Genomic DNA, 13974 nt, shown 5'->3' on the forward strand with positions numbered 1-13974 from the left:
CTAAATCCAGGGTTTTCTCTGGATTTTTTAAACAGTGCTGATCACAACTGAGTCACAAAACTGCTGCACTGGCACCTCCCTGCCAACCCACGATCGCTGAGCTCACGCCACCTCCCACTTATGAGCAGACAACACTGACTCAATGGCAGCAACCACAAGCAAAATGAAATTTGTTAAGTTTTAGTTCTTCTCACTCAACAAACTGAAACAACTAGTGGTGGAGGCAGGAGAATCAGCAATATGAGCACCTAATTCTGCCCATCTAATTGCACTTGAATTAGGAGCCTAGGATTTCTGTACAATAAATTAGAGAAGCAAGCATTGCAGAGTGAAGTGAAGTTGAATTAAGAAAATAAGTGGAGAAGCTTTGGGGAATCTTGAGTTGACAGCATGATTAATCCCCAAAGGGATTTTAATAGCTCATCTGACTAATCAGCCCATACCATTTTCTCACAACAGATGCATATGACCTTAAACCAACATAAAATATATTAACACACCTTAAACCAACATAAAATATATTAACACATCTGTAAAAAATTAAAGTATTATTGTCACCTCAAAACAAGTGAAAGTTTTAAGCCATTTTACAGTATCTCATTATCAATTCCACAGCAATACCTAAAAAAAAAGAATCAGAGGACTGGGAAACCTAGAAGTCAAATGACATAGCATTTGCATACATGCTACAGAGAACCTCCATTTTTTCAGTCATATTCTGTTGCTGTATCAAGCAACTTGTTTTTTCAAGAGTTTAAAAATATGAGAAACAGGTTATAGTTTTTTAGTGTATTACCATCAACAGTTTCTCTCTGTATGTTCACCTGAAGTAATTTAACAAAATGTCCCACAGAACGATTGCAAATTTTCAAAATACCAAAAGCCCAAGCTCCTACAAAAGTACTCAAATACATGTGTATTCAGATTTTATAATCCGCAGAAATAAAATTATCACATTACCTTTTATCTTATTCCAACTCCTTAACCAGTAGTTAAACACTTTGTTTAAACAAGACTTTCTTTTTTAAAATTACTTTCTGAGTAAGGAAAAAAATGTATCTTTCTTAATAACTCTTAAGAAACTTGAACGTTAACAGGGAGTAATAAGACTAGTCACAACTGTTCAGTTATGTCACAAAATGAAATCACACAATTCTTGTATTTAAAACTAAACAAAAAGGTGCAACAAGCCCAGTTCAAGAGTAAAGGAACACTTGGTCAAGACCATCTGGGACACCTCAGCCCTAGAAAACATCTTTTATTCAGAATTCTGGCATACCTTGGATTCATAAATACCACTGGATCAGTAGCTAAGCATTTCTACTCAGATGCCTGCTTTAATCCCCCTCTCCACAGTCAGGTTTCTTGAACATTTTCAGAAAGGGCTGAGGAGAGTTTCCCATATTTATGAAGAACTTGGCATTTATCAGCAAAGCCTTCAGTTAAACAATTGCTGTACACACGATGACCACTGAAAATCCACCAGAGCAGTGAAACACTACACTTCCACATGGCTGATGGGTATATCCATTTGATACACTTCGAACTAATTGTTTTGACTTTTCAGCAAAGACACCTTTTCCTCTTTCACCAGCCAACAGCCATGACAGCAGTGCAACAACTTCAGATTTTAGTAAAAGTCTATCATCTACTTTCAAGCTACCAGAGATATCTGAAGAATGAAAAGGGCAGAAAATCAGGGCTCTATAACCTACACCACCAGCACTAGAATCACAGGCTGAGAGTCAAGAATGAGGTGCATTAATGAAACACTGCTTCCTACTTTGTGGCAGAGGTACTCTTGACCACAACACCTTGGCCCTAACTCTTTATAGTCAATAAATCAACCACGGATCCACAGAGGGCTTCCCCTAAGATGATGGTGCCCTCCCCTTGTCAGAGTGGAATAATCTATCAATTTAGGAGGGCAAGTACGTGACTGACAAGCAACAATCAGTCCTGTCTTTGCTGCCTTATGTGAATCATTATTACACCTGGCTCTGCGACGGCTAGAGATAGCAGCTGGGATATACTCCTGTTTAATGTTGATAAAAAAAGCATATTCTAATAGATCTAACAGGAAATGGAATTCGCTGAATAACAAAGGACAGCACCTCACTTTTGTAGTCAGGATCCTCATTCAGAGGAGAACCGAGTGACAGGAACACTTCACATGCTTTCTTACACCACATGTTGTACAAGGCAGGTGGACAAATCAAGAAAAGGCTAGCAAACTCACAGCTGGCATAAGAACGGCTGTCATCTTCACACATTTTGTGCAATTGTTGATATTCTTCTTGGGCCAGCTCAAAACGCTGCTGCTTTATTTGGTAAATCTCCTTCTTGGCATTGAGTGCCTCCTGGGCAACAATTAAGTATTCCTTTAGCATGCGTTCCTGCTCCCTCCTCCATTGCTCCCTTGGGTCCTCAATTTGTGTGAGCTCTAAGGAGAAAAGCATTTAAAAAAAAAAAAGTAAGATGCTGCATACCACAAAGTATAAATTATTTGGTTAAAGCCTGCTCACAACTAGCATACCTAACACTACAGTGCTCAAAATCACTCCAGCCTGGACAATAAAAAGGAAGGATGCAGAGTGGAAGAACAGGAAAATCCCTTTCAAATATAAAAGACATTTAAATGTTATTATTTTCCTTACAAACTAGTGCAAACCCAACAAAAACAGTGTTTTGACTCTTACTGTCCCTCATAGCCAACTTGAAAATTCTAAAAGCAACCCAAAAACCCAGAACCATGTAGGAGCGTGAAACGTATCTCAATGCTTAACTCATAACTCTACAAATGGTTGTAACAACCTTAAGATACTACATACAACTTCACAAGTATAACATCCTGAAGGGTCAGTGACTACACCTGTGTAATTAAGAATAATGTAATTCAACAGAAATTAGTATTTTAATCTCAAATCCACAAAAACATTTCAACTGCTTCTTTTTTGTCTTAAGAAATAGCACTCTGATGCTCTCTCCCTCCAGGGTTTAGAACAGCCTGCATTCAAACACAAATCAAAAACAGGTTTCCAGTACAAAATCTTTCCCATATATACAGATCTTCAGAGTTATAACCATACAGCAATTCCCTTGCAGCTGCAAAGACTTTTAAGGAGGACACATGCATTAATATACTAAAAAAAGTATCAGTTCATTTTTGCGGTGCTGCTCAAGCTAGCAAATATTTTACGTAAGGATGTCCATGTAAAGTTTCATATTTAAGTCAATGCTAATTTCTGCTGATTGAGGCTCTATTGGTAAGAAGTTGCTGCAGATGTAATGTCAATGTTCAAAGTAGTGGCAGAACCTGCAGCACAGTCCGGAGGTTAAGTAATCTTCCCAAACTTTGCTTCTCACAAGATATGAGAGCTAGTTACGTTTTGGATTAATCTTGTGAACATGATTCAGTATATTGTCATCAGTGATGATACAGGAAACTGTAAAAGACTGAGAGCAACACATTAGTGTCACCCTACTGTCAAGGTCATGCTAACAGCTCTACCATTTGAGAGCCATCTGAAATGTACATAACAAAAACAAAGTTCATCTGTGAACGGTGCTTACAGATCTGTCTATTAGGTTCCTAATAACCTTGTCTCTCAACAGCTGTAACTTTTATCTCCCCACAGCTTCTCACATTTTAAAGGTACAAAGATCGTGCCTACAGTTCTGCAATTTTTCCCCATATCCCCATATCTCCCCAGTATATCCCCATAACCCTTGATTCCCAGCAGCACTTTCTGGCTCCAGTGCCCCCAGACTACCTCTGCAGCCCAGGACAGGATGTGCTGTGGCTTGCTCCAATCTTTTAAATCCTCCCCTGCTTGCAGAGCAAGCAGAAGAAAGAATTCACACTGCCGCCCATCCTTGACTGAGAACGTGATAATTTGCAATGCTATCTCATCTGTCCATAAGCATTCCTGAAATTTGTATAAATTTAATATTCCTAAAACTGCTAATCCCCTATGGAAACTATGCAGAGATTAATAAATATTTATGAGTCAGAAGAGTTAGAACCCAGGAAGCGTCTCTTTTTGAACAGGAAATTAACAGTTCTAATCTCAACAGACACGTTATGTATCACACACTAAGCTTCTAAAGACCTGTACTACAGGGCACAGTGTCTCCTACGAAATTATTTCAGAAGCTACTCAAGAGCTAGAAGCATTCTTCTGAGGCACAAAACTTCTTCAGTACAGTAGTGACGCTCTTTTCTGATTTATAAAGTACAGAGGCTTCACTTTGCCCTGGATTTCCACACAAGTTTGCCATGTACCAACAAAACTAAAGCTATGTTGTATGACAAAATTCAGTTCCTTAATTTATCACTAATTTAAAAAAAAATAAAAATAAATACAACAATTCAGAACAGCCCCAAACAAATGCAGAGAATATATTATTTCCTCACTGGGGAATGCCCAACTGGTTAAAGGAGACTTCAAAGGCTCCCAAGATTCTGAGGAGGAGGGAAAGGAATTCTGCGGTCAGCAGCCGCCAAGGTTTTTAAGCAATGGCTGGACAAGAGCCAAGAGCAGCTTAGTAAGGGTGTCAACAAAGTACTGAATTTGCAGAACAAGATGGAGATCAGGGTTGGAAGCACCACTGAGATTTACAGAAGATTCCTCTGTTCCTGGGGGTTTTCAATATAAATGGAAAGTTATTGCTTAGAAAGCTTTTTATTACTTTCTGGGTAAACAAGCATAGCGAGAGGCTTGGAAAAATCAGATGTATTAATGTTTTCTTTTAAAAGGTGCAAGGGCAAAAAGCTTGAGATGGTGCACAAAGCATGAGACGTTCCTAGTAAGCCTAACTTTAGAAAAGACTCGCTTTGAATTATCCCTTGCGTTTTTTCTCAGCGTTTCTTGAAAGAAAGCACTTCTGCTTTGTCAGTTAACACAGAACTCCAAGGCCGTATGAAGCATTTAATCCGGTCAGCCACAAAAGGCAGTCTGAATGTTTTCACATGGAAGTTGCCATTCCAAGTATTGTAGTAATAGTTCAGAATACAAAGGACTCATTTCAGAAAAACATTTTTTTTCAGTCCCTAACCCATACCTACCACTTGCCTGACGCCACCTCATGATACACATGGTTATCTACTCATTAGCTCTTAATTCTACAAAGGAGGTTAACGCAGTCTTGATTGGTACCTTTATTGTCCACAGTTTAAAATTGGACCTATTACTGTACTCATTTTTGAATAATGATTACCTGGCTATAGTACCAACTGTGTCTTCCCTCTGAATGTAAAACTTGCTTGTATATGCAAGTACTGTATTAGCCTAAGGGTGACAAACCCATTTTGCTGTGACGGCTGAATTACCATTTAGGATAATATCTGTGGGCTGCGAGTAATTAGTTATCATGAAAGAGACAAATTTTGCAACTTGTTAATTGCAGAATGATTCCTTTCACTCAGTTCAGCACTGGCCCTACGAAATTTCTATACCTCTGTTCATATATTACCTTTATTTAATTCCTAATACAATTACCTTTGCCTTCCCAGACCCATTTATATTAATCTTCTCTTTTTGTGCCTTCCTACTGAGCATTTGGAAATTCAGCTCTCCCTGCAAAAGACAATCTTCTACAGTTTTTACTCTCAACTGCATAGAAAAAAAAAAAAAAAGCCAGCCAGATCTGACATGCCTAAAATGATTAATATCCTTTCCGTAAGTTCTAACTTGATGTCTGCAGTAAAGCAGCTAATAACAAAGTCTGAAAAGCAAAAGTGAGTGATTTCATTTGTACACGATGCTGATTGCCATTCCTATCAAAGATGCCTATCAGGAAGGATGTTTCAGTAGCTTTTCTAGTTACAGCATTGTGATGGGATTTCATGCTCTGTTCTCTTATCTATAGGGAATCCTAATGCCTTTTTCAAAGTTCAAGAAAAAGAACTGCCAATATCCTCATTTAGGTTTTTCTGTTTGGGGAGTTGTCGGGTTTTGGGTTTTTTACTATGTACATTCATACACATGTACGTATGTTGGTACAAGCGCTCTGATGTGAACTTCACTTTTTATTAAGCCTCAACGTTAACCAAAATTACCATGCCAGTTTAAACAGCAATCACTAAGCTACTACTTCTTTTAAACAGAGTTACTGTAAGAATTAGCTAACAGTCTGTATTTATTGCCTTTCAACTGTCTCAGCTGTCTATCCCTGTGATCAGTGCATTAATAGTTAGTTCTTTAAAGTTTATTATTTCATTTATGATCTTTGTTAATTTCACAACAAATAAAGTACCGATGTGGCTCAAACAATATTATGGGAACATCTGCTATTCTGTCAGGGGTGAAACCACAATACACAAGGAATTCCAATGATGGCAGGAAGCCAAAAGCTATTTCTTCACTTTTACTTTTTAACTGACCTGATTTCAAGTAGATAGTATTGAGGTTGTTTCTGCAGATTATACTATTTACCACTACTGTGATAGCCCATATAACTACTTTTTTCTTTTCTCCTTCCCTGCTGTCTGCCAACTCCCACAATATTGAAAGCATCCACTCATTGGTGATAAGAATGATAGCAGCACAACAGTAACAGCAGCAGTAGTACAAAGCTGTAAAGATAAGGCATTTTTTTCTAAGTGGAACTGGCAAATGTGCCAGACAACGGTGATACAAAGCTCAGCAATAGTCCAAAAGGGAAAATGTTGGAAATTTCTCCCTCTTAGTTTCCAAAAAGGACATCTATTGTTGTTTCAAGAGCACTTTGTACTGTATCAAAGCATAAAATATACATTGCTTAAGAGACTATGAGATTACTGTATTTCATGGTACTCCTAATTAAAAATCAGCACTTTTCTCTCAGAATGTATTTTGGTTTTCAACACTGAAGAGTGAAACATGGATGAGTGAAAAAATAGGAAATACAAGGGTATAGCATTAAAATCTTCTTGACAGAGGACAAAAAGCAACAATATTACTGATACTCCACAGTATGATAAAATGAAAGAAGTTAGGTACACTGTAACTCAATCATAGGTTGTAAAATTGATTACAAACGGAAGGATTATGCCCCCATTTCAAAGATGAGAAAACATACTGCAAGAAATTACTTGCATACATTTTCTTGCTATAGCATGAGCTGCATAAATGGTATTAGAAACAGAGTTAGTGCCATCAGTAAAGATCAGCTTGCTAGGATTCCTCAAAATAATCATACATCTACTTACGATTTATGTGGTCCATATAATAAACTCCAATCTGTTGATCGTAAACAGTTTCCCATCCTAAAGGAAGCTCATCACCGACACAGTCAGCAAATGTCAATGGCTTTGTAATCCTGTAAAAATAAAAATAACACAAATAAATACAAAAGGTACAGAGTTTACAGTGTAACAAATGTTGTTACATGTTCTGAAGATACCTCCATCATTTGATCACAAACTAGTTATGCTGCTAAGGAATGTGGTAATAACTACAAGCATACAGTTTCAAAATAAAATTTCATTTAAATATGCTGACAGATACTCCCTAAACAGGTAAGACAAGCTTCTCCCTTCAAGTTTCTATGTTTAATAGTTTAATTACAATGGCATGCAGTCCTGCCAGTTTTTCTCACATATTGCAAAGAACACAAACATGAAACTGGAGTTCACTACTGCTAGAAATCACTTTAAGCTGTCAAAGCAGTATAGTGGCCTGTCCTTAAAAAAAAAATTATATATCATATATACAGAGAGAGAGAGAGAGAGAGAATTTAAGGAAACACTATATAATAGATTTCTCCTCTTTTCAAGTATATAATTCTCACTATTAATGATATTCTCTTGGTCCAGATACATCCAGATTATTTCCTCTAAACAAACATCTCTAAAGAATTATGAAGCTATTAGAGCAGAAACAGTAACTAGTAAGTAACAGCATTACTATCTACTAGCTTAAAATATCACATCCCTTGCTAGGCAAACACTTGAAAGACCAGTGGGTAACAGAAAACCAAAACAGAGATTTCAATATTAACAGGAATATTGAGAGTACCGGGTTACAAATTCTACAGAAAGACTCTAAACCAACACTGTTCTAGAACATCAAGTTATATGGAAAACTATGAAGAACAAATGACACAGATAAAAAAAGCTTTAATATTCAGTTAAATTACATTTATTTCTCAAAACACTACTTCAATCATTGCTTAACACTCAAGACAATGTCTTCCTCTAAAAGGTGCCATAAAATTCCTTTCCTGAAAAGCTACTAATATAGTCATTTCACAAGGGATATAGATAAAACAACTTCAATATTTATTTGGTGAATCATTTCTAATACCCAGAATGACAGCAACTTTGCAAAGATTAAATACATGCATTAATTTAGAGACTGACAAGTTCTGCATAACCTATGGCATAATACTGTTCATCATAAAATGGAAATTCTGTTCATATGTTATAATACCCAATAAAGGTTTTCTGACACCACATTGGACTACGCTTACAAATACACTGCAGAGCAGAGTGAGGACTAGTAACTGAACTTCAACTGATAACGCTTGTATGTAACAACAAATTGGTCTGAACTGAAACTTGTCTGTCTTTGAAACAGAAGTTCTTCACCACACCAGAGCAAAACCAGACAGAAGAACCCAACAGTAAAGACCTCAAATGATGGAAATACTACTATGGCTACGTTCTAAGTATTCCAATGGGCCAGTAAGCACATCATTCAACCACTAACAAAAAGCACGTGACTTCACACACAGCAAAGATAAAAACTGCATTAAACCTGCCTCCTAAAACTATTTTCACATTCTAAAGATTAGTGTTTGACAGTAACTGTAGTAGAATAAAAACATTTATCCTTACTCACAAAATGTAATGTTTTAACAGCTCTGTACAGCAATATGAAGATCAAGTTGTTTAGGTCCAATAACAGAGCTTGATCATATGTTATAGATTCTCAAACATGTATAAACAGTTTAATAAAATTAAGATATACCACTATTTAAAGTAAAAATTCTATATTACTGACAAATACTTAGTTTACATTGTGTAATCATGCAAACCCAAAGCTGCTGTATATTCAAGAAAGAAAATGTTACCATGGGCTGGCATTCACCTAGCAGTCAGGGAGACCGAAATACTGCCAAATTACTTCCAATCTCCCTGGAATTCAGTCAAATATTAAAAATATAATGCACATTATTTTTTCTTAAACTCTTACGGTTTTCTTCTGAAGACATCATGTTTACAATTTCCCAAAGCAGTCTAGACATTGGTTCCTAAATTACCACGCCACAGACAAGATTTTCTTTGGAATGAGTTATAAGACATGCCTGCCTCTTATCAAATATACCCTCACCCTTTATTCATAAATCCTGCACATGATACTCTAACCTTTCCCACTACAAGAACTTTAATTCAACACTCTCCATGATCCCACCAAGCTCAGACTTTCAGAACAAGGACAACACTTGCTTTCTGGAAAAGGAAGATTGAAGAAAGCAAACACATCTGGTCTAACCGGTTTCATTCCAATGTAAAGCATGCATGAAGAATTTAATTACTGTTACTGAAGAAAGCTTGTAAGAAAAAAACCATAAGAAGCTGTCTTCCAGATATTCAGACCATTATGAACTTGATATTGCTCATTTTAAGCTATATTCAAAGTTGCTCCAAACTGGATTGCCTTCAGACAAAGCATGTTACACCGATTCTCAGCTCACTCACATTTGTATCTATGTAGCTTGAACCTTCTTCAGTCAGTTCATCTAGGTCAAAACATGCAAAGCTTAAACTAAGACCTGGAAGTTTCTCAGTGTTTTGCACTGGTTTAACTAAGTCAACTGAAAAAATGCATTTCTTGTTTAACCAGCACAACTCAAAGAAGTTTCTTTTTCATTCTTATTCATTTTTGTCTTCCAGTTAAGGAAAACTAAGGGTTTCCAGAATAGAAAGTCAAAATGGAACAAATGCAGATACGGATATTGGAGGTCAGCCACAAATTACAGCAGCAGACTGCTGAAATTAAGTATCTCCTAGAAATACTGCTTTGCCCTCTGTTCTGTTGGGGAGCTTAATTAGCTTAAGCACTACAAAACAGGACAGGTCTTTTCTGCTTCTACATAAAGATCTGTACGAAGTACAAGCACGTCTGTTAAAACATTTCAAAGTATTAAATAAAGAAAAAAACCCAAACCTTTTTGAAGCATTATAAACACAAAGACAAAATAAAAATGCTTCCATATTTAATAAAAAAAAAAAACAAACAAGACTGCCCAGAACTATGCTACTTACAGTATAAAGAGTAACTAAAGCACTTTATCTGTCACTAGTGATCACCTCTTGTCCGCACGACAACTGGTGGACTCCAATAAGAAAGTTCTGGACTTCCAGCTGAAGATAGAATTCCTCTGGAACCAGTTTATTAACTGCCTGTGGCCACTGGATCTACAGCCCAGGTACAAGTCCTCGGGGGCCAATTTTGCATGTATCTGAAAAGCCAACCCTAACTTCACATTAACTGATTTGCTTATTCTTCATTATTTTCAAGTCTTTATCCTCTCCAAAATTAATGATGCTGTTCAGTCATTAGGCACCCAACCTTTTGTGACACTGAAACCCTTCAAAAGCAAATAAAAGAGCACATAAGAAAGCTTCTATAACTCAAATCCTGCACACCAAACTAAGAAAAAATACCTTTGATCACTGTCACACACCTTGGATCTATCACCCCTAGCTCTGCCCAAATTAAATGTTTTTGTTAAGAACAGATGGAAGTGTGATATTTGCATGCAGTAAAACAGTCATATCTGAAAATCCAAGTTTTATTAATATTTTCTCCTCATCAATTATCAAACTAAACAGCTAGAATACAGAAATCAAACTACAAATTAAAACTGAGGAGCTGAATAAACTAAGAGGTGCTTCTCCTCCTTATTTCATATATTTATCCACTACCCATACACAAAAGGATGCCACAATACATTACTACAGCTTTCTGAATATGCAGCACCAACAGGTATTTCTTGAACGCATCAGTTCATGGCTGAGACTAGGTGGGTAGGAAAGACAGCAAAAGGCAATGGCTAGATACCATTTTAGATATGTAATTGCACAACTGCTCTCAGCTTTAGTGTATTTTGTCAACAGAATCCAATTTCACACATCCCATGCCACCCCCGAAATGCTCAGCCTTAAAATAGTGAAGGATTGCTGCTGGATTCAAACAAAAGGCATTCTTCAACTCTCCAAAACACAGCTTGACTGATAGCATGGTGCAGCAATTTTATTGTCATGGATTTTCAATAACAGAATCAGTTCACTAAAAACACAAGGCACAGAAAATATTAGATAAGATCCTCAGTCTTCCCACGTGCCTGATGCCACATCAGAAGGCCCTGACTGCTTGAAACCTCTAGGTCTAATTGAACAAAACTTCCCCTGGGAGGATATCTATTAAGACAAACAGAGTCTGTTCTTATAAGATCTTGACCAGAAAAGTTGTCGAGTCTCCTTCCCCAAGACATTCAAGAGCTGCTGGGACACAGTCCTGAGCAAAGTGCTCTATGGGGCCCTGCTTGTTCAGGCGAACTCCAGTGGTCTATTCCAGTCTCAAGTAATCTGTGATTCTAACCTCCATGAGACTCAAAGAGGGTCTGTGGTCACCCAGCTGTGCTGTGACTCCCCAGAAGCCCCAATCCCTCCAGCTGCTCCAAGCAGGCTGCCCCGAAGACAGCACCTTCATCCTTGGCAGCCACTGCCTCCCACCCCACCAAGCATGGCAGGGACACAGCAGGTACATGCTGCCCATCTGTCAAAGCAAGGATCTTCCTCCATGGCTCAGAAATGGCCACACACCAACTAGGCCCACAGAGCCTCATGCCATGGCAGCACACACCAGTCAGGCATGGGCTGATTGCAGCTAATGCCATCTTGAACTCCCCGGTAACAGCACTGTGGAGTACACCACTGTTTCCTTCACTGCCCATCCTCTATCATGGACTCAGCTCTCCTCAAGTAGCCAAGTCATAAAACAACAAGCTTGATTTTGAAATAAGGCTTGGCAAGTTACATACTGACTGCTCAGTGAAAAGTACAACAAAGTTCACCAAAACATACGTATCTTCAAGATAAAAATACATTATAAGTTCTTCCTAATTTAAATGACATATGTTGGAACAAGTCCAGAGAAGGGCTACGAGGATGATCAGGAGACTGGAGCACCTCCCGTATGAAGACAGGCTGAGAAAGTTGGGGCTGTTCAGCCTGGAGAAGAGAAGGTTGCGTGGAGACCTCATAGCAGCCTTCCAGTATCTGAAGAGGGCCTATAGGGATGCTTGGGAGGGACTCTTCATTAGGGACTGTAGTGACAGGACAAGGGGTAATGGGTTAAAACTTAAACAGGGGAAGTTTAGATTGGATATAAGGAGGAAATTCTTTCCTGTTAGGGTGGTGAGGCACTGGAACGAGTTGCCCAGGGAGGTTGTGAATGCTCCACCCCTGTTGGTTTTCAAGGCCAGGTTGGAAGAAGCCTTGAGTGTCATGGTTTAGTGTGAGGTGTCCCTGTCCATGGCAGGGGGTTTGGAACTAGATGACCTTAAGGTCCTTTCCAACCCTAACTATTCTATGATTCTGTATCTTTGTTTTACTGCATAATGTAATGTCAAGTTCTGAATAAAACAACTTACTGAACCTCTACTCAATCCTTCATTAAAATGAATCCACAATACAGATGGCCGGAGAGAAACTTGCACAAATGAGATTCTGTGCTCAGAACAAAGCCTTAAAGAAGGTAACTTGTATTCAGAGTTATTGCTGGGATACATTTCCCTTAGAAATAAAACGCTAGCCTAAAGCAAGGAAATAACAGTACCAGCTCTTCTAAAGGTCACTTGCAATACAGTCTTTTTAAGACTGCACTGTATTTTGCAGCAATTTTCATTTTTTTTAACAGCTGCAAATAAGCACATGAAAGAGTGCTAATAGTGTCAAATCAGTGCAATTTCTTTTACAGTAATATAAGCCAAGAGAACATAAATTAATGTGCAAAACAGAGAGCACAGGATGGCATTAGCTCATTACAGTAATGGACATCTTTACTGTGAGGGTGACCAAGCGGAGTCAAAAATGTGTCTTCGTTATTAGATTTTATTTATTATTTTTTTTAACAGAAACTGCCTTTAACATGTGGTATTACAAACCTGGACAAGCTACGCTGAGACAGCTGACAAGCATGTCACTCCCACAAATATTTATTTGTCTATCACCACCTCCTGAGGCATGGTTTGCCACTGTTTACAGTAGGGCAAACCAGGTGGTGGCAGCTCCTTTTAAGACAACTCTGTAAGCTATAGTGCTTCAGGAGCTGGTTAAAAAGCAGTTCTAGCATCTGTGCAACAGGGCAGCATAGGCAGTTAACCTCATCATCCATCCTATTCCTCAGTCTGTAACTGCCCTTGTTTTATAGCCACCTGAGCTTAAGTAGGTCAAGAAACGTAAGTGGCATCAGGTACCTACCTCTGTTGTGACCTAGTGCTCAGGAAAAACATTCCGGCAAAAGGGGAAATAACATTATAAAATCTCAGCAGATTGATCAGAATGGACAAGCGCTCTATTTGGGCACCCAAAACCTGAATGGAATCATTTGCTTCCTGCAAAACATTTCAGATCATCACATTCTGTGTTGTGCACTACACTTAATTAACTGACCCCAAAACACGAAGAATTTGCTTCCTCATGCTAGGCAGTTCCTTTACATTTTTAAAAATCTCATTAACACTTTTCTGATGGACAGGGTATCATACACGTATTATATGAAAACTGTTTATCGTGCACACCATTATGTGCTGCTACATGTAACACTAATAGGGCAGGTAGCCATGAAAAAACCCTGACAATTAGATTTTGTGATACAGAATGTATGTGAAGCTACATGTATGAGTAAGGCGTAAACTTATATTATCTCTTGATTTAGAAGAAGTAACTTAAGTTTATATTGCCTACCAACACCACCACAA

The 13974-nt window shown here is 38.0% G+C and overlaps 1 protein-coding gene across 3 annotated transcripts in view; it reads right to left on the reverse strand.

Moving 5' to 3' along the window:
• The window catches only part of WWC3 (WWC family member 3), a 105431-nt gene that overhangs the window by 57130 nt on the left and 34327 nt on the right, over positions 1-13974 (reverse strand). For all 3 annotated transcript variants that reach the window (XM_061366467.1, XM_061366466.1, XM_061366465.1), the window contains exons 2-3: positions 7193-7302; positions 2240-2443 (exon numbers count right to left, since the gene is read on the reverse strand). In XM_061366467.1, the coding sequence (XP_061222451.1) occupies positions 2240-2443; positions 7193-7302 (314 nt within the window). The remainder of the gene's footprint in view (positions 1-2239; positions 2444-7192; positions 7303-13974) is intronic.

This window comes from Neopsephotus bourkii, unplaced genomic scaffold (assembly GCF_033783945.1).
Source record: "Neopsephotus bourkii isolate Nb327-2 ecotype Australia unplaced genomic scaffold, CSIRO-AGI_Nbou_v1 NB_1346, whole genome shotgun sequence".
Classification (NCBI taxonomy): domain Eukaryota; kingdom Metazoa; phylum Chordata; class Aves; order Psittaciformes; family Psittacidae; genus Neopsephotus; species Neopsephotus bourkii.